The sequence below is a fragment of the Phacochoerus africanus genome, chromosome 2, assembly GCF_016906955.1.
Source record: "Phacochoerus africanus isolate WHEZ1 chromosome 2, ROS_Pafr_v1, whole genome shotgun sequence".
Classification (NCBI taxonomy): Eukaryota; Metazoa; Chordata; class Mammalia; order Artiodactyla; family Suidae; genus Phacochoerus; species Phacochoerus africanus.
In genome coordinates, this window is record NC_062545.1 from 82,334,593 (window position 1) to 82,362,518 (window position 27,926).

At 37.5% G+C, this 27,926-nt stretch overlaps 1 protein-coding gene across 1 annotated transcript; it reads left to right on the plus strand.

Annotated features, from left to right (window-relative positions):
- Window positions 1–27,533, plus strand: LGSN (lengsin, lens protein with glutamine synthetase domain). The gene is made up of 5 exons (XM_047769374.1): window positions 1–51; window positions 13,221–13,350; window positions 15,766–15,966; window positions 22,499–22,665; window positions 26,088–27,533. The coding sequence occupies exons 1-5, from the start codon at window positions 22–24 to the stop codon at window positions 27,282–27,284; spliced, it is 1,725 nt and encodes a 574-aa protein (XP_047625330.1). The 5' UTR covers window positions 1–21; the 3' UTR covers window positions 27,285–27,533.
- The last annotated feature ends 393 nt before the right edge of the window (window positions 27,534–27,926 follow it).

Sequence of the window (27,926 nt, forward strand, 5' to 3'; positions counted from 1 at the left end):
AACGTAAGTAAAAAGTGTGAGATGAATGATGAAGGGGACCTTCTGAAGGAGGTATGAAGTTAATAATTAAAATGTCATTTACCAAAATACTAACAGCAAAGCTTTTTATGTCAGCTATTTGAGTGCCAGTATGAATAAGGGCAACATGACTATACTTGCTTTATATCTGCATTGGGGAAGTTTGTGAAAAAATTCTCTGCTACACATTGAGTTTATAAATATAATAAAAACTAAATTCAGAATTTGCATTATGAAAGCATGTTTAGTTTGATTAATCATTTAAAATGACCTCCTTAGGCACTGAATTGGAAACATAAGTCTGATAAAAATGTTTACACCTCTTTTGGTTGTTATGGAGAGCACAATATTTTTCTCAAAATTTTTGTTTCATTCTAACAAAAATACTTTGAGGTTAAATGACCAAAGGGGAGACCCTATTTTCAAATTATATTTGAAATGCTCACCATTTCAAAGAATGATGGCCACTTATCTGCTAGCATAGATTAAAACTCTCAGTTGTCAACATGTAGTATTTCTCATTACTTCTTAATGTGTACGTACCCAACTTCTATTCTTTTATTCTCCCAGGCCATTCTGAAATTCTAGAACGTAGACTGGGAGGCATGCTGTGGCCATGTCTGAGAGTATATGGGTTTTCTTTAGATAAAGTTAACAAAATATAATGCAAGAAGCATGCCCACTATGTATGAGGCATGGTGGGAGATAATGCACCACGTTTGAAATAGCAGCAAATAGAGAACAGACTGTTCCATCTGGGGGAAGAGATGGCTGAAAACTACGGAAGAATGGGGTCACTGCTATGTTTGAGTATAAGCAGTGTGCTTAGGGACAGAGACAAGTACTTTCCACAAGGAAATTGGGTAACACCATGCAAAGAAGGGACTCACTGAGGAGTATCTGTAGCTTACAATGTCCTGTCATTGTCAGAGGCATCAATGGATAGACATGTCTGAGGAAGAGAACTCATTTATCTGAAAGTAAATTCACAGCTGCAAATGATGGCTTAGAGAAAGAAAGTCATTAGTATGCATATCAGTAGCTTTTTGAAATTTTGATTTTAACTGTTTAACTTCTTGGATGAGGTTTTACTACTCCTGAGCCTGTGGCAGAACTGTGTTTTCTCCCCCACCTTCCACAAGTTTATTTATTTGTTTTTTTACTTTTTTTATTTTTATTTTTTGGCCTCACCTGAGGCATGTGGAACTTTCCAGTCAGGGATCGAATCCCAGCTGCAGCTGTGACCTCCACCACAGCTGGATTCTTAACCCACTGCGTCACAGCAGGAATTCCACTTTCCACAATTTTAGTTAAGGAGTCCAGGTGATCCACCTTTTCTGAAAAGCCATAATAACAGTCACATTCTCCCCAAGATCGATCTAGGCCACAGGGTGAGTGTTCACTCTTAGGAGAATAGAAAGACCAACTACATGATTTTAAAGTACTCCATTTCCGCAGCACAAGACATATCTGTCTTTTGGGGAAAAGTTCCTTGTTAGCAGGGATGGAACATGTTAGTTAATAGATGTAATAAAGGTGAGTCTTGGTGTCTACCGGACCCAGCTCTTCATGGAGTAACCTCCTCTGCACTTTCCTGAGTAGGGTCATACGCTCAGGAAGAGAAGGAATACTGGAGGAGCGACGCAGATGGTGTGTAACATTCCTTTTCCAGTCTACTGATGGCCAGGAAGGGATAATGACTGTGTTCCAGACCAAAAATTCTGGCAACATGAGCAGCAGCAGCATAAGGTTAACTGCAAAAACAGGAGAGCTAAACACAAGCTTGCCTGATTTAGAAAGGCAGATTTTTGCATATGAAGTAAATCCCTAGGACAATCACTTCCTCAACCTGAACAGATTCTCTGGCAGAATCTTCAAGTAAAAGTGAACCATTATTGACTTCAGATATGGTGTGTCCCTAAAGAATACTCTACTGATAGCCTCTATTGAAAATAATGTTGTGAAGTCATGCATTCAGCCAAATTCTGATCAGTGAAAAGAAAATCGATCAAAAACACATTCTTATTCCTCAAAATAAACCCTATGGTGTATGACATTACGAAAGTGAGGGAAATAGAAGAACATCTATTTATCAAAATTAAAATTTATCAAAAAACCTTGAGTGTGTGGGAGTTCCCATGTGGCTCAGCAGGTTAAGTATCTGGTGTTGTCACTGCTGTGGCTCAGGTTGGATCACCTAGGAACTTCCACATGCCATGGTGCAGCCAGAAGGAAGGAAGGAAGGGAGGAAGGAAGGAAGGAAGGGAAAAGAAAAACAAAAAAAAAAGCCTTGAGTGTGGTACTGAGTTGGGTGATATGCCAAGCAATCTATTCTCTGCTTCTAGATGCTTATGACTCAGTAAAGAAAATATTCACACAGTAGACATAAAAGGCTGATGCTTCCATTTAAGATGCAGAAGAGAAATGGATGCCAGCAGGGATGAGACCAGAGGCAGTATGTGTGGTGCTGGGGGAAGCTGTAACTGACCGGCTGAGGCAGCACTCAAGGCTAGAGATTTCCCTACCTCAACTTCCCCTACTTTTCCTTCCTGCGCAACTTTATAAAGACATATAGGAACTTTTTCTTTACATCAAATTTATCTCTTTCCAGTTTCAGTACTTTTGAATTTTGCAATGAGGATTCCCACATTTGTAATAAAGAACAGAAATCTCTAGAGATTCCATGTAGTCAGATGAAACCTCCTAAAATGTAATACAGTTTAAGGATAAAAATTCTTTAAAAATATACAGGTGAAGATCTAGCTTTAGAATAAGTGGATAGCATCTTTGTAAGAATATCTCATTTTCTGTAAGTTTAGAAAAGACAGTCTTTTGGGTCCTTGTCCATAATGATAACAGAATCTCTAGCTTGGTGTAAGATTAAAGTGACTTTGCAGAAACAGCTTAGTAGATGGAATGAATCACTTACTAGACAATAAAAAAGTGTTGAAGTTTTAAAATAAGCTCCAAAGAATGCTTATTTATCTGGTGAGTCAGACACCTAAGAAGGAAAATACTTTGGGCAGGGTCTTGAGTAAGACATGGAACAGATCAGCATCTACCAACATAGGTTGGTAGATGTACCAGAAATACACAAATATAGAAAGTGAATGCTTTGTAATTTGGGGGGTTTTGTAATGTTTCTGAATTTTATTTATTTCATATTTTTCTTTAATGTTTAGGATTTTTTTGAAATATTAGCATGTTTTAGCTATACTATAAAGAAGCATATGTTTTAAAGGGAATAATCATAACCCTGGAGATAAGGTGTGGTTTTGAGGATAAATACAGCAAAACAACAACAACAACAACAACAACAACAAAACCTGAAGGAAAGGCGAAATTAATGGAGTAAGGGGACAGAGTTGCTGTGGAGCAGCTTGTCATCAACAGAAGCTCTCTTTCTCTAAGCCATTCTTGAGAAAACTTTGAAGGAGTCCACATAATATTTTATTTATGAAAGCTGTTTGATTACATCAACTATTCCTGTTGGACATTCAAAGAAATCTTATTTGGAATTATTTATGAAGGAGAGATCCCAGTCAAATGTCCAAAAGCTGGCCTTCTATTTCAACATGGTAGGCCTTGGTTGCCACGCATTTATTTATTTATTAGAAAACATTCATTTCCCATTGTATTCTAGTCAATATATTAAGCACAAGGATATATCTAAATTGGCACCTAGTGGGAATCTCCAGTCTCTTAACTAGTTCACCTAGTCACTCTTTCCTGATTTCAATTCCTATCCCATTCTTTCTGGATTTCATGTCTCATTATTTTGGCCTCCTACCCACCACTATCTTCAACTTATTTTTGTCATTGCCTTCCTGAGTTTGTATCCTCACAAAACCTCAGTCTTGCATTTGTCACAACTCCAACAGAGCTTGGCTAGAGAAAAATGATTTACCTGGTAGACTGATGCCACTAAATCTTCAAAGTCTTCAGTTCCTGTGGGGTGCTCAACATTGTTGTTTCCTGAGTCCCTTTTTCATTCTCAGCTACAACCCAGGGGAACTACTTCCATTCTTCTTAACCCTTTAGTTTTTCATATCCCTATTGTCTGAGCACCTCCAGAATGGGTAAGAAAAATCAGTGGTCTAAAATTAACTTTAAATTCAGATTCTGTCACTGATTAGTAGCAATTAATCTTACTAAGGCTCTGTAATATCATCTGAAAAGCACTCATTAAATGCTGGCAATTTCCTTTCTCTCCTCCTAATTCTCCTCTTCCTCCATATTTTTCCTCTTCTCTCCTTTTTCTAACCTTCTATCTTTACTTACTCTTATAGAAAGAGATATATTAGAGTAATTTCTTCATCTCAACTCGGGTTTTTGCCCTTTCAGGGATCTTATTCTATCTTTTTTCTCCTCTCCAACATCTTCTTTATTGACTTCTTTTATCAAGCATTTAAATATGTGTAAGTCTTTTCTTCCTAAAAGCAACATAAGCTTTTCTTGGATACCTATGCATTCGTTCAGGGGCCATTCTGTCTTCTTCCCTTTATACTTTTGACCTAATTTCCCACTGGTCTCCACTTGGTAGTAGTAGACATTTCTGTAGCTTACTGTGTGCAGACCCTGGACTAAACACTGTTCATTCCTCCTCAATTTACAGCAGTCTGACTGCTGCTCATAATCTTCCACTGAAACTGCTCTCACCAAGGCTTTTGATGAGCTGGTTGCAAAAAGTGACAGGCAAGTTTTAATGCTAACCTTATTTATCATTTTATTATTTCAGTAGCATGGCCTATTCATGCTCCCTGTTCTTTTTGGCTGAACCTTCAGCATGTGGAAGTTCTCAAGCCTGCCCTGCAGTTGCAACCTGCACCACAGCTGTACAACACCGAATCCTTAACCCACTGTGCTACATGGGAACTTCTCTTCTTTAAATATAGCTTTGCTCTTTTAATGTCAATGAAGCCATCCTTTCCCAGTTTTTTTCTTTCACTTTCTCGTCATTTATTCTCTGACTACTCTCTCTGGGATTCAGTTTCTATGTTTAATCATTAAATACAGTTGCTCTCAGTTTTATCTTAGTCCTCTTATTTTTTCAATCCCTGCTCTTCCTTAATAATTCCAACCACTGTCAGGCTTTGCTTTTTACCTCTTGTTTTATCTTTGAGGTTCTGATCCACATGGGTAATATTTGCTGGGAACCTCCAGATGACACATTTGTCTTAGTTTCTGTATATCCCAAACCGAATCTAGCTCCCCTCTCAGGTCTCCTCCTCATTTGGGTTTTCTGGGCAGAAACTTTACTATTACCTTTGATCATTCTGTCTCCTTTACCTCCTACATCTAGTCAATCACCAACCTGCCAGATCTACCTCCCAAATATATTTTCAGTATGTTCACTTTCCCTTCCATCTCCACAGCTGTTATCCTAATTCATATCATTGTAATCTCTAGCCTAGAATTCCCAAGTGGATACTGGGAAGTCTAAGCAGTATCATGAAATGGTTCATGGCTGCAGTAGCTCTTAATTCTAGAAGAAGCACCTAATTATACACTTGGCACTTAAAGAATTGTGGTACTTGGGCTTAAACTAATCATCACCTTTTGGTTTGGAAAAAAATAGTATGTGAGTGAAGAAAAGCTACTTTAATGACACTGAGAATTCTAAAAAGACAAAAGACAAAAAAAATGCTACTGAGAATTATTTTACCAAGCACTAAGTAACATTTCTGAGGAAACTAAACAGTTTACCAATTGGGATAAAGGAGACAAAAATTGTGAGTTACTTGAACAGGGTACAAAGTTTAATTAGGGATATACTTAGGGGATTTAGGATTATTAATCATCTTTGAATAGGGTGGCTAGAGCAAATTATCCAGGGAGTTGTTTTTTGTTTGTTTTGTTTTGTTTTGTTTTTCTTTTTTGGCTGCACCAAAATGTGGAAGTTCATGGGCCAGGGGTTGAATCTGAGCCACAGCTGCAACCTACAACACAGCTGTGGCAACAACTGGATCCCTAACCAGCTGCGCCACAGTGGGAACTTCTGGGAAGTTAATTTTGAGCTGTGACAAGAAGAGGAGTTAACTACCTCAGTGGGATAGGCTAGATAATCAGTAAGAACCTAGGCAAAAAGGAAACCACATGGGCCAGAGGAATGACCCAGCTAGATGTGTATAGATGGTGACAGAATTTGTGTGAGGAAGTGGCCAGCTACAGAGCCTGGAGAGATTGGTAAGGGTGAGTTATGCAGGGCCTCAGAGAATACTAATTTGAATTTTTCATGAAGGTGACAGAATCTGTGGAAGTATCCTAAGCAGAGGAATAACAAAACCAAAATTATGATTTAGAGAAGTGATATGGACAGTGGTCTAGAGGCTAGATAGGAGAATGGCAACCCTGAATGTGAGGAGAAAGTTGGTAATGACTGTGGTAATCCATGTGACAAAGGATGGTAAATGGAAGCATTCATTTTTGGGGAAGGCTGTGCCTGCAGCATGTGGAAGTTTCAGGGCCAGGGATCAAACCCATGCCACAGCAGTGACCTGAACCACAGCAGTGACAATGCCAGATCCTTAAGGTCTAGGCCACTAAGGAAACCCAATACGGTGAGTCATGAACAGAATTACCATTATGTATCTAACTCTTCCTATTTTAATCTACACTGCTTTCAAGTTTTCACTATTATAACAAAGGTGGTCCTGGACATGCATAAATTTTATATATTTTGAATTACTTTCTTAGATCAAGTTGCCAGAAATAGGAATAGTGGTTAATAGGCATGGATGTTTTTAGATTAGCTGATGTAAGTTTGTGATGTGTTCTTTGAAATACATTTTCTGCAAATATTTTGAATACATTTTCCTCTTTTTTTCTTTGAAGATACACTTTAAGGAAACTGAAATTCTTTTCCCTTTGACATATTTTTTAAATTTGATAATTGTTGACCCTTTTTTACATTATTTTTCTTTTTTTCTTTTTTTTTTTTGTTTTTTTGCTATTTCTTAGGTCGCTCCCGCGGCGTGTGGAGGTTCCCAGGCTAGGGGTTGAATCGGAGCTGTAGCCACTGGCCTACGCCAGAGCCACAGCAATGTGGGATCCGAGCCACGTCTGCAACCTACACCATAGCTCACGGCAACGCCGGATCCTTAACCCACTGAGCAAGGGCAGGGACTGAACCCGCAACCTCATGGTTCCTAGTCGGATTCGTTAACCACTGCGCCACGACGGGAACTCCCTACATTATTTCTAATGCAGGTTGAAACTTGATGTGTTGTTTGTCTGTTTGGCTTTCTTCTTCATGCACCTCCCCTCATTAACAAAATCAGAGTGTATGGTAAATGAATTAATGATAATACCTCACACTACAGCCAGTATACAGGATTAAAACAAAGGTTTTTTAAAGCATTGACATTGCAAAGGTAACTGTTAGAGAAAATTAAAAGTGAATAAATAGAATTAGTTATATTTAGAATCTAAATAATACTGATTACTGGAAAGGAACTTAGGTCAAATTAGGTTTAAATTTAATGTTTGGCAGAATCCCTTTAAGTTAAACCTTGTAGTTAACTTGATGAGCCACTGAGTTGAAGTGCAAAATGACAAGCATGTTAAGTCACATTAACAATTTTCAAAAGAAATGCTGTGCTGAAAAAAACAAGAATGAAAATATCTTGTAATATGAAACATTCTTTAAGGCCATTCCTGTGTATGAGCTGAAGCATCTGATGGAATGATGGTGGGAACATTTCTGAAGTGTGAAAAGTTTCTCTAGTGGAAATGTCAAAAGAAATGAGAATTAACCTGATGTAGCAGAATTCTGAGACTGTCCAAATTAAGCATGAATTAGATTTGTATGTTCACGATCTGTGCTATGTCCATGGTTTTCCCAGCCTTATTTATTCACTTCCTTGTATCTTTAGTTCGTGTCCCCTCTTCTGTTCAAGTGTGGCCTAGCTGTCCTGGCTATCTAAAGACGCTATTTATAAAATAGTCTGATCTGTTTAAGAGCAGTACTGTGGAGGACAAGCATGAGGATGTTGGTCACACCACTCCTTCTGAGAACCCTCAGACAGCCTGACATTTCTTTACCTCTCTCAGAGGTTCCCCTCTCTTACTATGTTCAGAGTTTAGAGATGCTGAGATAAGGGGGGCTGTACAAAATAAATCATGCCAGGAATTCCCACTATGGTGCAGCAAGTTAAGGATGTGGCATTGCTGCAGCAGTGGCACAGTTTACATCTGTGGCTTGGATTACATCCCTGGACAGGGAACTGCCACATACCGTGCGTGTGGCCAAAAAAAAAAAAAAGAAAAAAAATAATAGTAAATTGTAAAATAACATGTAATTGAGGAAGTTGAGTGAACAAATGTTTATAGTCACACAGCTAATATTTTCAAATAGGAGTAAAATTTCATCTAGTTCAGCTGTCCCCTATGGTGATGTGGGAAGCTCCGAAATGATTTTCGTTCTTCCTTGGCAGTCATATGACCTTGAACAAATCATTTAACTCCAATGAATCATTTAACTCCAGTTTCTGCCTTGGCAGATTGTAGGTAATAATAGTTGTCCCCGGAAGTTGTTCTGAGTATTAAACAGATATAAAATATTGTTTGGTTATAAAAATACTTGTAAAATGTTAGTATACTTTCTGGGTATGACTACACTTATAGCACTATTTACAGAGGGAAATACCAACACTCCAGAGGACTTGCTACTTAGTGGAAAAGTCAGAATTAGAAGTCAAATCAGAGAATCCTGGCTAGTAGATTTTGTTTTGTTTTGTTTTGTTTTTTACTGAAACATTCACATTGTAACTAAATGTAGTTGAGAGATGAAGAAGAATGAAAATACCCTACTGGAGGTGGGATAAAACAGGGAACCATTAAATTTGATTTAGCTATTATAACTATGTCTACACTCTGATCACCTTAGTATATAAAAGAAAATCAAAGTCCTGAATGAAATGTATTCTTCATTTGAAAACAAAACGTAAACATCTATTTTGGAGTCAGAGGCACATATTATGACTTGGTTTTAGGATTTATATTGGGGAAACGCTCAGGTTAGTAATTGGTAAATTGTCCTTATTAATTCTCTTAATAAACTTTCCCTTTTGGTCTGGTTTATATGAAGGCAGGTGAATATTACTAAAACAAACTTTCTCTGGGCTTGGGTCTCTGGTATTTAAGAAGCAGAATGGCATTTTAGAAATCAGAAGACTGGTTTGTACTCTCTACTCTCGATCCACTTTGGGGGAAAAGTTATTCTGGGTCTTACTTTTTTCATTTATTGAATGGAGATTCTACTTTCTTGAGGGTTATGCTGAGAAAATGTGCCAGACAGAGTGCTCAATTTTAGCACATTGTTGTTTCATTGCACTCAAAGTTTGAAGCTAGAAGAAATATTAAGGTTCATTTCATTTGATTCCTTCAATCTATACATGGATCAAATTTATACAAATGTTAGTCTGCTCAGTTTCCTTTGGTAGTCATGTAACTGGCCTGGTATTTCATTTTCTAAGCAATACTTCTTAAAAATAACCAGAGACATAAGTATATAAAAATAGTTACCTGAATTACAATTATACAATGTATATTTCTGGCAATGCAATTTTAGAAATGGTGAATATATACAATAAAGCTAACATATCACTATCAGAATCCTATCCAAAGTGCACTGGGAAAATATACACAAAAATATAAATTATTAGAAAAAAAATGACTATCTCACAATAAATCACATGATCTAAATGTAAGATTATCTATAGTATAAAACTAAAATTTTCTAAAAAGTCAAACTTTAAAATTACACAGACTTTATCCTATGAAATACGTCTTTTTAAAAAACATGGTAATGATAATATTATTGTGTCATACTTACATATACACACAAAAAAGTTAAATTCATTTTTCCTTCTTTAGCCTTTAGGTTTAACTGACAAATGGTGAATATTACTAAAACAATAATTGTTATTGTTTTTCCCTAGCAACCTCCCCGGATGTGTATTTTTAACTGGCCTCCAGATACAGAAACTTCAAAAACTGCTCTTCAAAAGAAAATAGCTCAAAACATTTTAGACTATAGTTTTTGACCCTGACACCCCTCTCCCCTCAAACAACAATGCTGAGTTTGTAAAAAAAAAAAAAAAAATTAAAAATACCATTATCAGCAAAATTCCCTCCAGGTCCATCCAAGTTGTTGCAAATGATATTTATAACATTGTATGGAATAATATATATATTATTATTATATATATATATCTGTATCTATCGCCGTCTCTCCCCCCCCCACACACACAATGGAATATTATTCAGCCATAAAAGAATGACTTTTTTTGTCATCTGCAACTACCAAACTACCAAAGAGGAAAGAAGAGAGGGGGAAATGGGTGAAATAGGAATAGATGATTAGGAGATACAAACTATTAGTTACAAAATAAATAAGTTACAAGGACGTAAACTGCAACACAGGGAAATTTATAGTCAATATTTTATAATAACTTTGCATGGAGTATGCTTCATAAAAACATTGAATTACTATGTTGGACACCTGAAACTAATATAATATTGTAAGTCAATTATAATTCATTAAAAACAATTGGAAAAGTTGACTTGGTAGAAGTAATGACACCTAAGCAAATCTTAAAACAGTGGAATCTGGAGTTCCCGTCGTGGCGCAGTGGTTAACGAATCCGACTAGGAACCATGAGGTTGCGGGTTCGGTCCCTGCCCTTGCTCAGTGGGTTAACGATCCGGCGTTGCCGTGAGCTGTGGTGTAGGTTGCAGACGTGGCTCGGATCGCTCGTTGCTGTGGCTCTGGCGTAGGCCGGTGGCTACAGCTCCGATTCGACCCCTAGCCTGGAAACCTCCATATGCCGCGGGAGCGGCCCAAGAAATAGCAACAACAACAACAACAACAAAAGACAAAAAAAAACCAAAAAAAAAAAAACAGTGGAATCTGTTGATGATGTGCATAAAATATCCATCCATTTGCATAAAAAATAAATGATTCTGATAAAAATGATTTCAGTGAATTAAAAATAAAAGTGAATACCTGGAAACAAGTCAAAGTCAGATAATTCTTTTTAAAAATTTCAGGAGTTCCTGTTGTGGCTCAGTCGTAATGAACCAGACTAGCACCCATGAGGACACAGGTTTGACCCTGGGCCCTGCTCAGTGGGTTAAAGATAGGTCGCAGATGCGGCTCGAATAGTGCATTACTGTGGCTGTGGTGTAGGCTGGCAACTACAGCTCTGATTCAACCTCTAGCCTGGGAACTTCCATATGCTGCAGGTGAGGCCCTAAAAGGACAAAAAAAAAAAAATTGTATTTATTTCAGTTGTGTCCTCAGGCCTGCAGGGTGAATCTGTCCACTGTTGGCCAGATTCATCCCCAGCCCCACCTCACTGGCTCAGGGAACAACCCTTGAAACCTCTGTTAAGGAATCCTGTCAAAGATTATAATCAGAGTGTTGAAGTTGGGTTATTTTGTTTTTGTTTTCAGTTTTTAAAGTTTTATTGAAGTATAGTTGATTTACAACGTTGTGATAATTTCTTCTGTACAATAAAGATATTAGTTACACAGACATCCATTCTTTTTTAGATTCTTTTCCCATATAGATTATCACAGAACATTGGATAGAGTTCCCCATGCTATACAGCAGGTCTCCATTGGTCAGTCATTCCATGTACCACTGTGTGCATGTGTCAATCCCAAGCCCCCAGTCCATTCCTCCCTCCCACTTATCCCAATGGTAACCTTAAGCCATATGATCCAACAATCCCACCCCTGGGCATCTATCTGGAGAAAATCATAATTCAAAAAGATACATGCACCCCAGTGTTCAATGCAGCCCTATTTACAATAGCCAAGACATGGAAAAACCCTAAATGCTGATCAACAGAGGAATAGATAAAGAAGATGTGGTACATATATACAATGGAATACTACTCAGCCATAAAAAATGAAATGGCATTTGCAGTTACATGAATGGACCTAGAGATTATCATACTAAGTGAAGTTATTCAGAAGTGAAAGACAAACATATGATATCACTTATATTTGGCATCTAAAAAAGGAATATAAATGAACTTATTTGCAGAACAAAAACAAACTCAGACTTTGAAGTTAGATTATTCTGTTTTAAAATGTTTTTCTTTGTTTCCCCAAGCTATAAAAGTTTGAGGATGACACTGGCTTACATATATAAAACACGGTCACAAAAGAGCATTTTATGAAAGCAAGTACTTTTTTGAAGTAAATATTGATGCAATTAGAATGAGGATAAGGAAAAAGAATAAAATCCAATTCCTCAGGTACTTATGCCTCTGGTCAAAAACATTAGAGATTCTTTTAAAACGAAATTATAGTGAGTTCCCATTGTGGCTCAGTGGTAATGAAACTGACTAGTTCAGGAAGGTGGTTCTATCCCTGGCCTCATTCAATGGGTTAAGGATCTGGTATTGCTGTTGCTGTGGCTGTGTAGGCTGGCAGCTGCAGCTCTGATTCAGTCCCTAGCCTAGGAACTTCCATATGCTGCAGGTGCATCCCTAGAAAGCATATAGAAAGAAAGAAAGAAAGAAAGAAAGAAAGAAAGAAAGAAAGAAAGAAAGAAAGAAAGAAAGAAAGAAAGAAAGAAAGAAAGAAAGAAAGAAAGAAAGAAAGAAAAAGAAAGGAGGGAGGGAGGGAGGGAGGGAAGGAAGGAAGGAAAAGAAAAATGAAATGATAAAAAGAGGACTTTTTAGCTAAAATAGGTTTGTGTAAAATTATTATTTAAGAATAAATAATGTAAAATATCCCAGAGTGGGGAGTTCCCACTGTGGTACAGTGGGTTAAGGATCCAATGTTGTCTATACAGTGGTATAGGTCATAGCTGTGGCTTGGATTTGATCCCTGGTCCAGGAACTTCCAAATGCCTCAGGTGTAGCCAAAAAAAGAAGAAAAAAAAAATCCCAGAGTAAAAAAGATTAAGATAGAAATCTTGACTAGCTGGCAAGATTTTAAATTATTTCACGATATTTTCTGTGCCACATATAGGAGATACAGAAAAATCTATCCTGTCAGGAGAATATTGAGCCTCTTAATTTTGAATTATTCAAGTGCGTATGGAAATGGCAAAATTTACCTTGTTTAAAAGCCTCCTATTGTCATTTTTAAATTTAGTTACCCAATCATTATTCTTTCTTGACATCCAAATTTAGTTGTATGTGTGATCTATTATTTGACTTTTTGTTTATTAATTATTACAGGATGCAAAAGATGAAGGTAATGAGACTAAAGCCAGAAGGATGAGCAAATTAAGAAAGACAAGAAAGAAAGTCACTAAACTACATATTTTTTCAACTGAAATAGGAGAAACGGATATTTCCAACTCAAAAGGTATCTTGCTACTATGATTCCTCAAGAATACGTGGTCAAACACAATCTCTATTTGTTCTTCCTTTTCCTAAAACATTTTTCTTTTCTTCTATGGGAAAAGCAAATAAAAAGAAATAAAATATACTCCTACATAGCAACATAAAAGATGGCCAATATAGGCTTACAACATAAATATATAAAAATAATAAATATATTTAATATTTAAAAGGGGTAAAACTAGGGTACTAGTAGTGGGGGAAAAGAGAGAGTACACAAGAGAAGAAACATAGGAATAGGAAGAGAAGTGTATTTCTGTTCTGAGAATGACTTACAAAGATCATGTCTGAGGGAGGCCACCATAAAGGTGTGGATTAAATTTTCATACCACAAGGTGGGGTTCCAACTAGATTCCAGTGTGTTTGAAACAGCACTGAAACTAGGAGTTGATCTGGACAAGAGATTCTATTCTATTCCAGCAGCGTTCCAAGGCAGGAGTGGTAGGAATAGTTTATTGTTGTTTATGGCAACAATAAACTACAGTCAGAGTTCTGTAGATTTTATTACTGTTTTTAAATTCTCTACAGACACTGTACCCCCTCAGGTCCTGTAACCAGGGTGAACTACTCCCACTGCCCCTTATTTTGTATATCACTGTCTAAGAATAAATTATTTTCTCAAGTATTCTTCTTCACATCCCGGTGAAGGACAATTGAAAACGGAGTCAACATGTTTTAACATTTTTCCTTTTTTTTTTAATTGAGCTATAGTTGATTTATAATATTGTGTTAGTTTCAGGTAAACAGCAATGTGATTCAGTTACATACATATATTTTTTCAGATTATTTTCCATTATAGATTATTACAAGACAGTGATTATTGTTCCCTGTGTTACACAGGAAATCCTTGTTGATTATCTATTTTATATTCTATATACAGTGATGTGTATCTATTAATTCCATATACATGATTTTTCATTCCCCACTCTCCCTTTCCCCTTTGGTAGCCATAAGTTTGTCCTCTATGAAAACCGTAAGTCTACTACAGAAACCATAACTCTGTTTCTGTTTTGCATGTAGATTTATTTGTCTTAATGTTTTAGATTCCACATGAGGTGATATTACATAATGCTTGTCTTTCCCTGACTTAACTCAGCATGACAATCTCTAGGTCCATCCATGTTGTTGCAAACAGCAATATTTTATTTTTTATAGCTAAGTAATATTCCACTGTGTGTATGATATATATGTTATATATTATATATGTAATATTATATATATATATATGAGACAGTGCTGATATGAACATTGAGGTGTATCTACATTTTCAAATTAAGTTTTAATCTATTCCAGATATATGCCTAGGAGTGGGATTGCTGTCATATGGTAGTTCTATTTTTAGTTTTTTAAGGAAACACCACACTGTTTTCCATAGCTATACCAGTTTATACTTCCACCAACAGTGTAGGAGAGTTCCCTTTTCTTCACACCCTCTCCAGCATTTATTATCTGTAGACTTTTTTATCATGTCCATTCTGACTGGTGTGAGGTGATGCTTAACTGTAGTTTTGATTTGCATTTATCTGATAATTAGCAATATTGAGCATCTTTTCATTTGCCTGTTCTTCTTTGAAGAAATGTCTATTTAAATTTGTTAAAATGCCCATCCTACCCAAATAACCAGTTTAATGCAATCCTTATCAAATTACTCATGATGTTTTTCACAGAACTGGAACAAATAATTCTAAAGTTTATATGGAACCACAAAAGACCCAGAATTGCCAAAACAATCCTCAGGAAAAAGAATAAAACTGGAGGTACGACCCTCCCAAATTTCAGGCAATATTACAAAGCTACAGTAATCAAACAGCATGGTGTTGGCACAAAAAACAGACATAGAGATCAATGGAACAGAATAGAGAGCCCAGAAATAAACCCACACACCTGGAGTCAATTAATCTTTCACAAAAGAGGCAGGAATATACAACAGATAAAAGACAGTCTCTCTTCAGCAAGCGGTGTTGGGAAACCTGGATAGTCTCATGCACATCAATGAAATTAGAAAACTCACTAATTTTAAACTCAGATTAGCTTAAAAATTTAAATATAAGACATGAAACCATAAAATTCCTAGGTGAAAAAATCCTTTGATATAAATTGTAGTAATAATTTTTTTAGATAAGTCTCCCAAGGCAAAAGAAACAAAAGCAAAAATAAACAAATGATACCTAATCAAACTTAAGAGCTTCTGCACAGCAAAGAAAACTATCAACAAAATGAAGAATATCTACAGAATGGGAGAATATACTTGCAAATAATGAGGTCAACAAGGGATTAATATCCAAAATATAGAAACAGTTCATATAACTCACTATCCAGAAAACAACCAACCCAATCCAAAATGGGCAGAAGACCTTAACATTTTTCTTTATTTCTACAGAAAAGATTAGAAATCAAATGGTGGGCCACAAACTGGGAGATACAAACAAACCAGTCATGGCATCTGGCTCTGCTGAATCTCATTTGCCACAAGATGACAAGGACTCCAAAGATCAGAAAATAGTGATAAAGCCATTGCCCCTCAAAACATCAGCCAGTACTCCTGGTGGTGAATTTCACCCAAACTCCAGCTATAATACTGGTAAGGACTCTGGGACATATGGGTCTAGCCATGAATCCCAAGTTTCTATTTGTATTTTAATTAGTGATAACGTGATGGTGGTTGAGGACTGCTAGCTTAGAAGTCAGAATACTTAAAATAATTTATATACCTATCATTTACAAAATTCTTTACAGTTTTATTTTCCCACCAGGCTGCTCATGTGGAAAATGGAGGGGTTGCAATGGATGATCTCTCAAGTCTTTTTTACGAGTGAAATTCTGTTACTCTAAATTTCTGTATCAATAGTGATATAGCTATTTTAGCCTATGAATGTATTGGGTAAAAAAAATTCTGGGATCCAAGTGATAGAAACTAGTTTAAAAAGTTATTTATTTCACAAGAGACTCCATGATGAAAAGATTGAGCAAACAAGATTTGGAAGGTAGACTCATAGCAGTGTGTGAAGTTAGAGGTACAGTGTCCACTAGGCTACCCTCACTTCTGATCCCCATTTCAAGATTGGGAGTTTCCTAAGACTAATCTTAGTTTTGATAATTGGCTACAAGGACTCACAGATCTCACTGAAAGCTATTATACTCAGACTTATAGTTTATTACAGTGAAAAAATACAGGTTTAAGTCCATCAAGGGAAGTGATTCATGATGAAGAGTCTAAGGAAGTTCCAAGCATGGGACTCACAATGGTCCTCTTTCAGTGAAGTAGCGTCATAGACAGCACTATTCTCTTGGCAATGACATGTGGCAATATAAACGGAGTAGTGCCAAGCAGGAAGGTCACCTGAGTCTTGGTGTGCAGAGTCTTTAATGAAGCTCCACAGCCCTACTGGGGTCAAGTTATACCTCATGACCCAATAATAAATGACATCACCAGACTTTCTAGTGTGGCCAGAGCCCAAAGAAAACAAAGACACTCTGTTGTGGACATTGCAAGGGCTGAGAGATTACCTCCCAAGGCCAAGGGTAAAGGCCAGAGCTTTCTCTGGGCAAGGATAAATTCTTTACCACACACACAGGGCCTTAGGAGGAAGTAGAACCTGAGGATGAACACCATGAGGACTCCATGTAAATTAGTTTTATGTTGCCGTTATAACAAATTTAGCATTTTAAATAACACAATTTATTATGTCACAGATCTGTATGTCAGATATCTTGGTTGGCTCATCTGATTTCTCTGCCTCAGGTATGGCAAGGCCAAAATCAAGGTGTTGGCCATCTCAGAGACTCTAGGAAACAAAACACTTCCAAAATCATTCACATCTTTGAAAAAATCCAGTCCCTTGCAGCTGTAGGACTGAGGTTCTTGTTTCCTTGCTAGCTGCCAACCGGGATGGCCCTTAGGCCCTGGAAGCCTCTGTTTATATATCTCCAAGCCAGCAGTGCTTCAAATGGTTCTCATATTTGGAATCTCTATAAATTCCTTTTCTTCCAAAGAACTTTTCTGCCTATAGCTGGATAAAGTTCTCTGCTTTTAAGGGCTCACCTGAGCAATTCAATACAATATCTTTGTTTTAAGATCCATAACCTTAATCCCATCCGCAAAGTTCCTTCTGCACTGTAGTTTAACATATTTTTTAGGTTCCAAAGCTCAGGGTGTGAACATCCTTGGAGGAAATTCATAGCATCTTTCATCTCTGCAATTCTCTGTGCTTTAGCTTCATACATTTCTCTATGAAGTGAAGAATATAAGCACCAACAGCCTCCAAGCATCAGGGACCGTCAATACAAATGCCACACGGGCCAGGCAGATAATGCCCATGAGGGAGGTGGGCTAGTGCTGGCTGGAAGGAAACTATGGATGATTAATTATGGCCAGGGGCCAGGCTGAGCTTACTGACCAGTTTTAATAAATAAATTATATGTATTTTCTATAGATACTTTTGTGCTATAATGGCAGTGTTGAGCAGTTGCAACAGAGACCATACAGCCTGCAAAGATGCAAATATCTACCATCTGGCCATTTACAGAAAACATCTGCCAACCCATGAATTAGAGGATGCATATACCTCAAAGCCACCTCAGAACTCCAGCCAATGGTTACTGTGGAGAAAGTCACCCAGTGTTGCCAAATCTAGTTTTTTCAAGAGAAGTTTGAACTCAAGATTTTTACATGAAATTTTCTGGTATTTAAGTGTCAACTAATTTTAAAAAGTTTCCTAACACTGGAAAGACTGAGAAAACATCTGCTGGTCACATTGGCTCTTCCCCAAATAGTTTATGGCCTTAGTTTTATACAGCTTCAGCCATCATTTTTAAGAGAACTAGAATTTACCATTTTTAAGTCTCAAATCAAAAAGAGCTGAGGAAAGGACTGTGTCATGAACTCTCTTTGCACCAATCAACCATGACAAGGAGTGTGGGTACAATTTTGATAGACTCTACTTAGTTATTTCAGAATCCCCTTTCTTTCTTTTTCTTTTTTTTTCTTTCTCCTTTTTTTTTTTTTTTTGGCTGTTCCCATGGCATGCAGAATTTCCCAGGCCAGAAATCGAACCTGAGCCACAGATGTAACCAGAGCCACAGCAGTGACAATGCTGGATCCTTAACCTGATGAGCCACAAGAGAAATTTTTTACAGGCTCTAAGCACCTGTTTACAACTCCAAACAAACCACCAATAGATGGTTTTAAAATAAATATAAAGATCAACCCCCAAAACAGGTGTAAGGAATTTTAACATGGTACTTTGTTCTCTGTAATAACTACTTTGAATTTTTTTTTAAATGTATTTTTTCAAGGAAGAGCTCCTCCACCCTCACTTTTTATTGATTTTGTCCTGGCTTTTACAACAGGTTACCCTGCACCCAGGCTTTCCAACACTGTAGGGCTAATGTGGTGTAGCCAGAGGATGAGGGCACATCTCTGCTAACAGGGTGGTGCTCAGAGTAGCCAAGCAGAGAAAGGAGAGGAGAAGGGCATTCCTTCCCTAAGCTATACTCTCAAAAGTACTTTTCCTTTCTTGAAATGAGATTTTTTTAATATATATAATGGCCACACCCACAGCATATGGACATTTCTGGGCCAGGGATTGCATCTGAGACACAGTTGCAACCTACGCCGCAGCTGCAGCAACATGGATGGGATCCTTTAACCCACTGTGCCAGGCCAGGGATCAAACCTGTGCCTCCACAGCAACCTGAGCCACTAGAGTCGGATTCTTAACCCACTGCACCACAGCTGGAACTCCAAAATGGATTTTCCGAAAGCACCAACACTAACACCTTTTATCGGTGACCTTGGCCTGTTCTCTATAACTATGTCCTCATAGTCACTGAACATGGACATTTCCCCAAGGCCTTCTGGGCTGCTACAGAGCTTAGAGGTTTACTTGGCTTTTAGTGTTTTCTAATTTTTTCCCATAAACAATCACAGAAGAACTTCCTCTATAAAAGCATATTGATTTACTTTGATCAACTTCCTTTACAAAAGCACATTGAAATAATTTAATTGTTTAATTTATCTGTCTGATTGTCATCACACACATCTGGGAGGCACTGACCATAGGGTTTAATTGTGTCTAACGAGTGCAATTTATTTGAAGAAAAGAAATTCAGACTGTTGAGAATAGTTGATGCCTTGAAAATGAAATTTGATTGGACAGTGTTCTCATATTTGGTGAAAAAATTAAACTTTTAAATGAAAAATTAATACTTAGGATATATATCAAAATATGTGATGCCAAGTTTTACTTTTAAATTAAGCAAGGTCAAATCACACAGAATAGATTAATCAGTCAATTAATTAAATCACAGTAATCATTAAATTAGTAAAGGAATATAGTCAGTGAGTGCTTTTGATATGCCTACTGTACTGCTACACATACTGGGGACAGAGCAGCAAGTAAGTAAGTAAGAAAACTCTCTTGGAGCTGACATGCAAGGGGAGAAAGACAGACAGTACACTTACATTATACAATATGGTAGGTGGTGATAAGGACTCTGAAGAAAGTGGAAACTGGTTGTTACATTATTATGGGCTGAACTGTGTTTCCCCAAAATTCATATATTGAAGTCCTAACCACTAGTACCTCACAATATGTCTGTCTTTGGAGAAGGAGCTTTAAAAGAGGTAATTAATGTTGAATGAGTTCTATAGGGTGGGCTCTAATCCAATATGGCTGGTGTCCCTATAAGAAAAGAAGATTAGGAAACACACACAGAGGGAAGACCATGTGAAGAAGATGGCCATCCACAAGCCAAGGAGGGAGCCCTTCAGAAGAAACCAACCAATCCTGCTGACACTTTGATCTGGGACTTCTACCTTCCAGAACTGTAAGAAAATAAATTTCTGTTTAAGCCTCCTGGTCTGCAGTATCTGCTATGGCCACCTTACCAAGCTAATGTATACATTCGCTGTCCAGCCATAGTCCAGCTCGGGGATCTTAGAGTAAGTCAGTGGTTGAATCTGTCCACATTGTGATTAAATCTCATAGAATTAATACTTCAGCTGATTTTTTTCCAGCACTTTCACAACCATAAATTATCCCACCTTTGCATTTGGTGGCATGTTTATTGTCTATAGTTTCACCAATAATATAAAGCTCTCTAAGGGTACCCAGACTTTTTCTGGCTGCTTTCTAGTTATATGCCCAGTATAAATAGTGTGTCATAGGCAAAAAAAAAAAAATCTATATTGAGTGGATAAACATTTTTCTTATTTCAAAATAACACATTTTTATAGACCTTTATATGATATAGATAAGGCAAAGAACTAATATCATTACTGGTGTTACGAGTAAAACGACTTTATTTCTTTAATAGAAGATGTCTTCTGATTTTTACATTGTTAACATATTAATACATTGTTATTATATTATTATAAGAATTAACAATTATTTATGTTGTTAATATATTTAATATAAAATAGTTAATACATATATAATTGCTTTTTATGTTTAGAATATTAATCATCTGAAAATTCCCACATTTTAAAATGCCTATAAATTTTATTTTCTTTAAGGAGAATTGTTCATCTTGGGAAGAATACCCAACACTTCAGAATAGGTTGGAACACAGCAATAGCTAATTTAGCTGAAACACTGTAGTTGCTACAGCTTGTTTGTGTTAAATGGAAGCTAGCTGTAAAGCCTCTGAAACCTCAGAGCAGCTGAATTTTTCAGTGACAAAATAGCATCCCTAAATATATTTTCATAGGTAGAACCAGTAGATTGTTCTTTTACATGCTTCATGTACTTAAAATCTACTTAATCTATGTTTTTAAACTGTCCATCTTTATGTTTTAAAAGCCTACTTGTGTCTTGAAAAAGGATACTCAGGCATCACTTTATACTCCTGAGTTCCCGCTGTGGTGCAAAGGGATCTGAGGCATCTCTGGAGCCCTGAGATGCAGGTTCAATCCCTGGCTGGCACAGTGGGTTAAGGATCCAGCATTGCTGCAGCTGTGGCATAGGTCGCAACTGCAGTTTGGATCTGATTCCTGGCTCAGGAACTCCATATGCCAGGGAGCAGGCAAAAAAAATTATAGCTGCTCAACATCAGTGATGTGACAGATTGATGGGGATACAGATTCAGACATGACCATGGTACCATTACTAGGGTTACGTGTCTAAGAGTATTGATAACGGTGGTTACTGTCTGCCAAGAACTGTTAAATAACTTGTTTAATTACCATAATAAGTCCATGAGAGTGTGATTCGGGGACTCAAGTTCATGAGTTAAGTGAATTAGATGATTTATCACAAAATCTCTTCTAACTCTAAAACTTTAGAATTTGTAAACTATCTTAAGTCTTAAAAAGAATATTTTTTTAATTTTCTAGCTTTTAAAATTGAGTATTCAGTCTAAATTTTCATCTCCTAATGCACTCATTCTTTTTTATTTTTTGTTTATTTATTTATTTTTGGCTATGTCTGCAGCATGTGGAAATTCCCAGGCCAGGGATCAAACCTGTGTCACAGCAGGGACCTAAACCACTGTAGTGACAATGCCAGACCCCAATTCTCTCCTTCTTGAAAAACACTTTTTTTTTTGCTCATTTATACAAACTTTAAATTTGACAAAGATGTGGCTGTCTTAGATTAAGATGCCATTATAAAGATATAAAACCCTTTTGTCAAACAAAACAAAAAGGCAAAGCTACAGAAAATAAACAAAAATAAACAAGTAATGTTACCTGTAATCATCAGAAACTTTGATTTTGGTAACACTAGCTAGTTCAAGAAGTTCAAAGTCTTTTCAATGATAGTCTATACTGCTTTATATGGCGCCAAAGCTGCCCAGTTATGCACATATTGCCTAATTTCCATAAGCAAAGACATTTTCAGCAAGTACTGACATATGATAATGCTCTATACTTAGGTAAATAATGTTGACTTTCACCTAGCCGCAAGTGATAATCTCTTAGGCTGTTTAGAAACAGTGTTCTTGGGACTCATGGTGAAGGCAGAGTAAGGAAGGTAAGATCTCCAACTCTAAACCAATGATGTGAAAATATAATGCTTTTGTTAATGATCATAATGACTAATTCTATTTTCTAGCCTCATTTTGCTTCTCAGTTCATTATGATCTAATAATTTAGAGCATTTTTTATTTTACAGATAACACCAGGGACAGCATGCAAATTCCTACTGCACCCCAGCTTTCTTCTAGAATGAAGCATATTAAACAAGAGATGGCCAAAAATCACCTTCAGTTTGTACGATTTGAAGCTACAGACCTCCATGGTGTGTCCAGGTCTAAAAGTATCCCTGCACACTTTTTTCAAGTGAGTTTTCTTTGTTTTGGTTTTGTTTTAATGGCCGCACCAGTGGTATACGGAGGTTCCAGGTCCAGGGACTGAATCCAAGCCAGAGCTGCAGCAACACCAGATCCTTTAAGCCACTGTGCTAGGAAGGGCATCAAATCCAAAACTCTGCAGTGACGCTTTTTTTTTTAATGGCCACACCTATGACATGGAAGTTCCCAGGCCAGGGGTTGAATAAGAGTTGCAGCTGCAGCCTATGCCACAGCCACAGCAACACCAGATCCAAGCCACATCCTCGAGCTGCATCCTAGCTTGTGGCAATGCCAGATCCTTAACCCACTGATTGAGGCCAGGGATAAAATCTTCATCCTCACAGAGACAACGTCAGGGTCTTAACCCACTGAGCCACAATGGGAACTCCTGCAGTGGGATTCTTAACCCACTATACCACAGCAGGAACTCTTCCAAGTGAATTTTGCAGTTTGCAGGTAGAGTTATGACTCAATGTAATTTCATGACCATTAGCAAGCAAATGGTCCTTATTACTGTTTCTTATTTTACTGTGATCTATACAGCAATTCAAGCTGAAAACCAATAATTTCTTTTGTTTCTTCCCTTGTCTCTCCTCAAATACATGATTCTTCCCTAAGAATCTTTCAGCTCCCAAACAACAATTCATTTACTCAGTAGAAATACAAAACTAATTAAGACTGTAATTTTAGTCCTTTTGCCTTGAACAATTTCACCCATAGAATTATCTTTTTTCTCTTACTGCAATTTTGAAGATTATAGTCATTGTTTTTTGTTTGTTTTTTTTTTCTGCACCCACAGCATGTGAGAAAGTTCCTGGGCCAGGGATCAAACCCTCACCACAGCAGTGACCTAAGCCACAGCAGTGACAACTTAAGAGATAAGGATTTCTTCTTTCTTAAGATAACTCCTATAGTTTGTTTGATGTGAGAAAATTAGAACAGAAGCCCTAGGAGCAAGTATAAAAAGAAAAAAGAAAGAAAGAAAGAAAAAAAAAAGATTAAATAGAATTTGCTAGATAAAGAGCATATCCCTTTCAGCTTTTAATTCCAAAAAGAAAACACCTTATTGTTAGATTACTTAATGAATACTATTAGGTTCTCAAAAAACAGTGGTATTAAGAAATTGTATTTGGGGATATGTTTTGAGACATTCTGAGATTTTTTTTCACTTTATATCATGTACTTATTTGCATAACTGATTTATTGTGTTACTGAAACATCATTTTTTTAGGAAAGGACATCAGTCAGTATTACATACTATATCATAAAAAGCATCCTCTAAGATTATTTTTAGCTATACCTTATTACTTTAATATCAAAATGTAATTTTTCTCATTTGCTTTACATCAGGAACAACTAAGTTCTTCAAAACAATTTTTTTAAGTATTCTAAAAGATTCAAATTTTTTTCTTAAAAATTTCTTTAGGAGTTTCCTGTCATGGCTCAGTGGTTAACAAATCCAACTAGGAACCATGAGGTTGCACGTTCGATTCCTGGCCTCGCTCAGTGGGTTAAGGATCCGGTGTTGCCATGAGCTGTGGTGTAGGTCAAAGACGCAGCTCAGATCCCTCATTGCTGTGGCTGTGGCGTAGGCTGGCAGCTATAGTTCTGATTAGACCCCTAGCCTGGGAACCTCCATATGCCACGGTGCAGCCCTAGAAAAGACAAAAAGAGCAAAAAAACTTCTTTAGATCTGCCTACAAACACACACACACAAAGTTTATATATACACGTCCTTGAGTAAGTTGAAAATTAAGCAGGCACTGAATGAATAGTCCTTGACTTACTCAACTTTTATTACTGGCAAAAGCAAATTTCAATCATTGAGGTCAAATGGCATTTGAAAATGGGTGGAAATGGTTGAAAATGAAGGAGGAAGTGTCTCACCATCAAATGCAAGAGTGAACCAGCATACTGCCTCTGTCAGCACTAGCCCCTTTCTGGTAGCCGAGCTCTTTTGTATTTGGAAGTAGTGTGAAAAACCATTAGACTTGCAGAATGTTAGTATGTTTTATTATGTTACTCATGATGTTCACTGACATCATGGGAACCAAACTTTGTAGTCAGCTTTTTCTCTACCCATTAATGTAAACTTCAACACATGAAGTCTTATTGATATTCCTATTGCACAATTTCTAGAATTTTTTTTTTCTTTTTATGACCACACCTGCAGCATGTGGAAGTTCCTGGGCCAGGGGTCAAATGAGAGCTGCAGCTGCAGGCCTATGCCACAGACACTGCAACACCAGATCTGAGCCGTATCTGTGACCTACACCACAGCTTGTGGCAATGCTGGATCCTTAACCCACTGAGTGAGGCCAGGGATCAAACCTGCATCATCACAGAGAGAATGTCCTTTAACCCCTGAGCCACAACAGTAACTCCCTCTAGAAATTCTTTTATGTGTCTGTTCAACTTTATAATTTCATTACTTTCTTGTTGTCTGGCACATAGCAAAAGTTAAATAAAAACCAAATCCATCGAACCCAAAAGGTTAACACTTAGCAATCATCCAGTCTAACACTTTGGTTTCACAGTCATGGAAGCAGAGGCTCATAGCTCTGTAACCTACCTAATTTCACACTAGTAATTAATAACAGAGCCAGACTAGCAGTAGATTTGGTGACACCTGGGTCATGCTGAATTGAAGGCCACAACGTTTTGGAAACTCTATATAGGTCCACATCACAGGCATGGTTTCTGGACTCTGTGACCCTGTGGGTTCATTTGTTCTTTAGTAGGAAGAAGTGCAGTGCTCAGCAGCCCAACTCCTTGGTCCTGTGTGACCACAGTTAACTCTCTGAGAAGGACCGAGGAGCTTTACTGTAGACTTTGGGCAGTCAGCTAACTGTGGGGATTACAATAGAAAACACCAAGATAAAGCCTTATCTGAAGTATTAGTAACTATGCCGTATGATAGAAAGCTCTTTCAAAAATACTTTGGGTTATCATCATTTCAAGTAATTGTGTAAGCCTTTACCTTTCTCAGCTACTATTATGACATTTTATCATTATACCCTTTATGATGGTTATTTTCAGGTCCACAAGCATATAAAGCCTCCAGGGTTACAAAGTTCTTTTGTGGATTAAGGATCAGGCATTGTCCCTACAGTAGTTTGGGTAACTGCTGTGGTGTGGGTCTGATCCCAGGCCGGAGAACTTCAACATGCCCCAGGAGTGGTTAAAAATAAAATGAAATCAAGCCTCTAAGGCTAATTATTGACTTGTTTATAAATTACCTTTGGGAGTTTTAAAGTATTTAAAATTTATCTGATATTAAACCAGTGTCAACCAACAGATATTTAACATTTTTTTCTCATTAGGAAGGCTCTTCCACTCCTACCCCCCTCCCACCTTTTTGTTTATTTTCAAGTTTCAAAACCTAATTGCTCTACTCTTTGACTTCTTTAGGAAAAAGTGATCCATGGGGTTTATATGCCCCGAGGTTATCTTGAGTTGATACCAAATCCTAAGGACAATGAAGTGGATCACATAAGAGCAACGTGTTTTAATAGTGACATAGTCCTGATGCCAGAGCTTTCGACCTTCAGAGTTTTGCCCTGGGCTGAGAGGACTGCGAGGGTGATCTGTGACACATTCACTGTGACCGGGGAGCCGCTGTTGACCTCCCCACGGCACATCGCCAAGAGGCAGCTGAGCCAGCTGCAGGACTCTGGCTTCTCCCTGCTCTCTGCCTTCATCTATGATTTTTGCATTTTTGGTGTGCCTGAAATTATCAATTCAAAGACCATATCTCTACCTGCATCAGCACTGCTAAATAATCATGACCAGCCCTTCATCCAAGAACTTGTGGATGGTTTGTATCACACCGGGGCCAATGTTGAAAGCTTTTCTTCCTCTACCAGGCCTGGCCAGATGGAAATATGTTTTCTGCCTGAATTTGGCATCAGTTCAGCTGATAATGCATTTACCCTCAGAACAGGTGTGAAAGAAGTGGCAAGGAAATACAATTACATCGCCAGTTTTTTCATCGAGACTGGAGTGTGCAATTCGGGAATTTTGTCACATAGCCTTTGGGATGTCGATGGGAAGAAAAACATGTTCTGCAGCAGTTCTGGAATGGGGGAGCTCACGATCATGGGGAAAAAATGGTTGGCGGGACTCCTGAAGCACTCCGCTGCTCTCAGCTGCCTGATGGCTCCCGCTGTCAGCTGCCGGAAGCGCTATTCCAAGGAGAGTAAAGACCTGAAGGAGAGTGTGCCTACCACATGGGGGTACAATGATAACAGCTGTGCTTTTAATATCAAGTGTCATGGTGAGAAAGGCACCAGGATAGAAAATAAACTGGGTTCAGCCACGGCAAATCCTTACCTGGTGCTGGCTGCTACTGTTGCTGCAGGCTTGGATGGACTTCAAAGCTATGATGGCGTTTGGGCTGGGCCAGATGACAGCACAGACCTCCATGAATCTGCTCCTGAGATCCCTTTGAAACTAGAAGATGCCCTGGTGGCACTAGAGGAAGATCAATGTCTGAGACAGGCTCTAGGAGAAACTTTTATTCGATATTTTGTTGCCATGAAGAAATATGAGTTGGAAAATGAAGAAACAGATGCTGAGAGAAATAAATTCTTAGAGTATTTTATTTAGAGTGGAATCCTTAACTATTCCTTTAGCGATGTGTTTTTACTTAAGTAGCTGATATGCCGAAAAGAAAAGATTGGATTTTTGTAACAACGTCAAGAATACAAATGCTTTTTCTTTTTTCTTTTTCTTTTCTTTTTTTTTTTTTTTTTTTGTCCCCATGGAATATCTGACAGATGAAGTCAGGCTGCTGAGAGGATTATGATAACAGAAGGAAACAATAAAGTTGTGGTGCAGCTGTGATGTGCAAAACCACTGAGCCTTGTCACCCAGTGGTCACTGCCTCTGTGTACATTAACCTACACACAAATATTCAGTTTGAGGGGGACAACAAATATATTCACAGAATAAAAAGACTTAAGAATTAGAAACCAAAATTCAAATGATGAAAAATAAAGAAGATGAAATAATTTCAATTACACACTGCCAGAGAAACAAAAATACTTACTAATATAATCTTACTCATCAAGGCGTATTGAGGATCTTTTGTAAGCATCATTGCGATATTTCTAAAAGACTTAGATAAGTTCCACAAAAATATGTCATGATGACAAGTTAGCAGAAGTTTTAACACTTTTTACTCTTCTCCACTAGCTCCTGAAAGGCCCAGGAACTTCAAGGTTATAATGTCCCCAAGAAACAAATCCA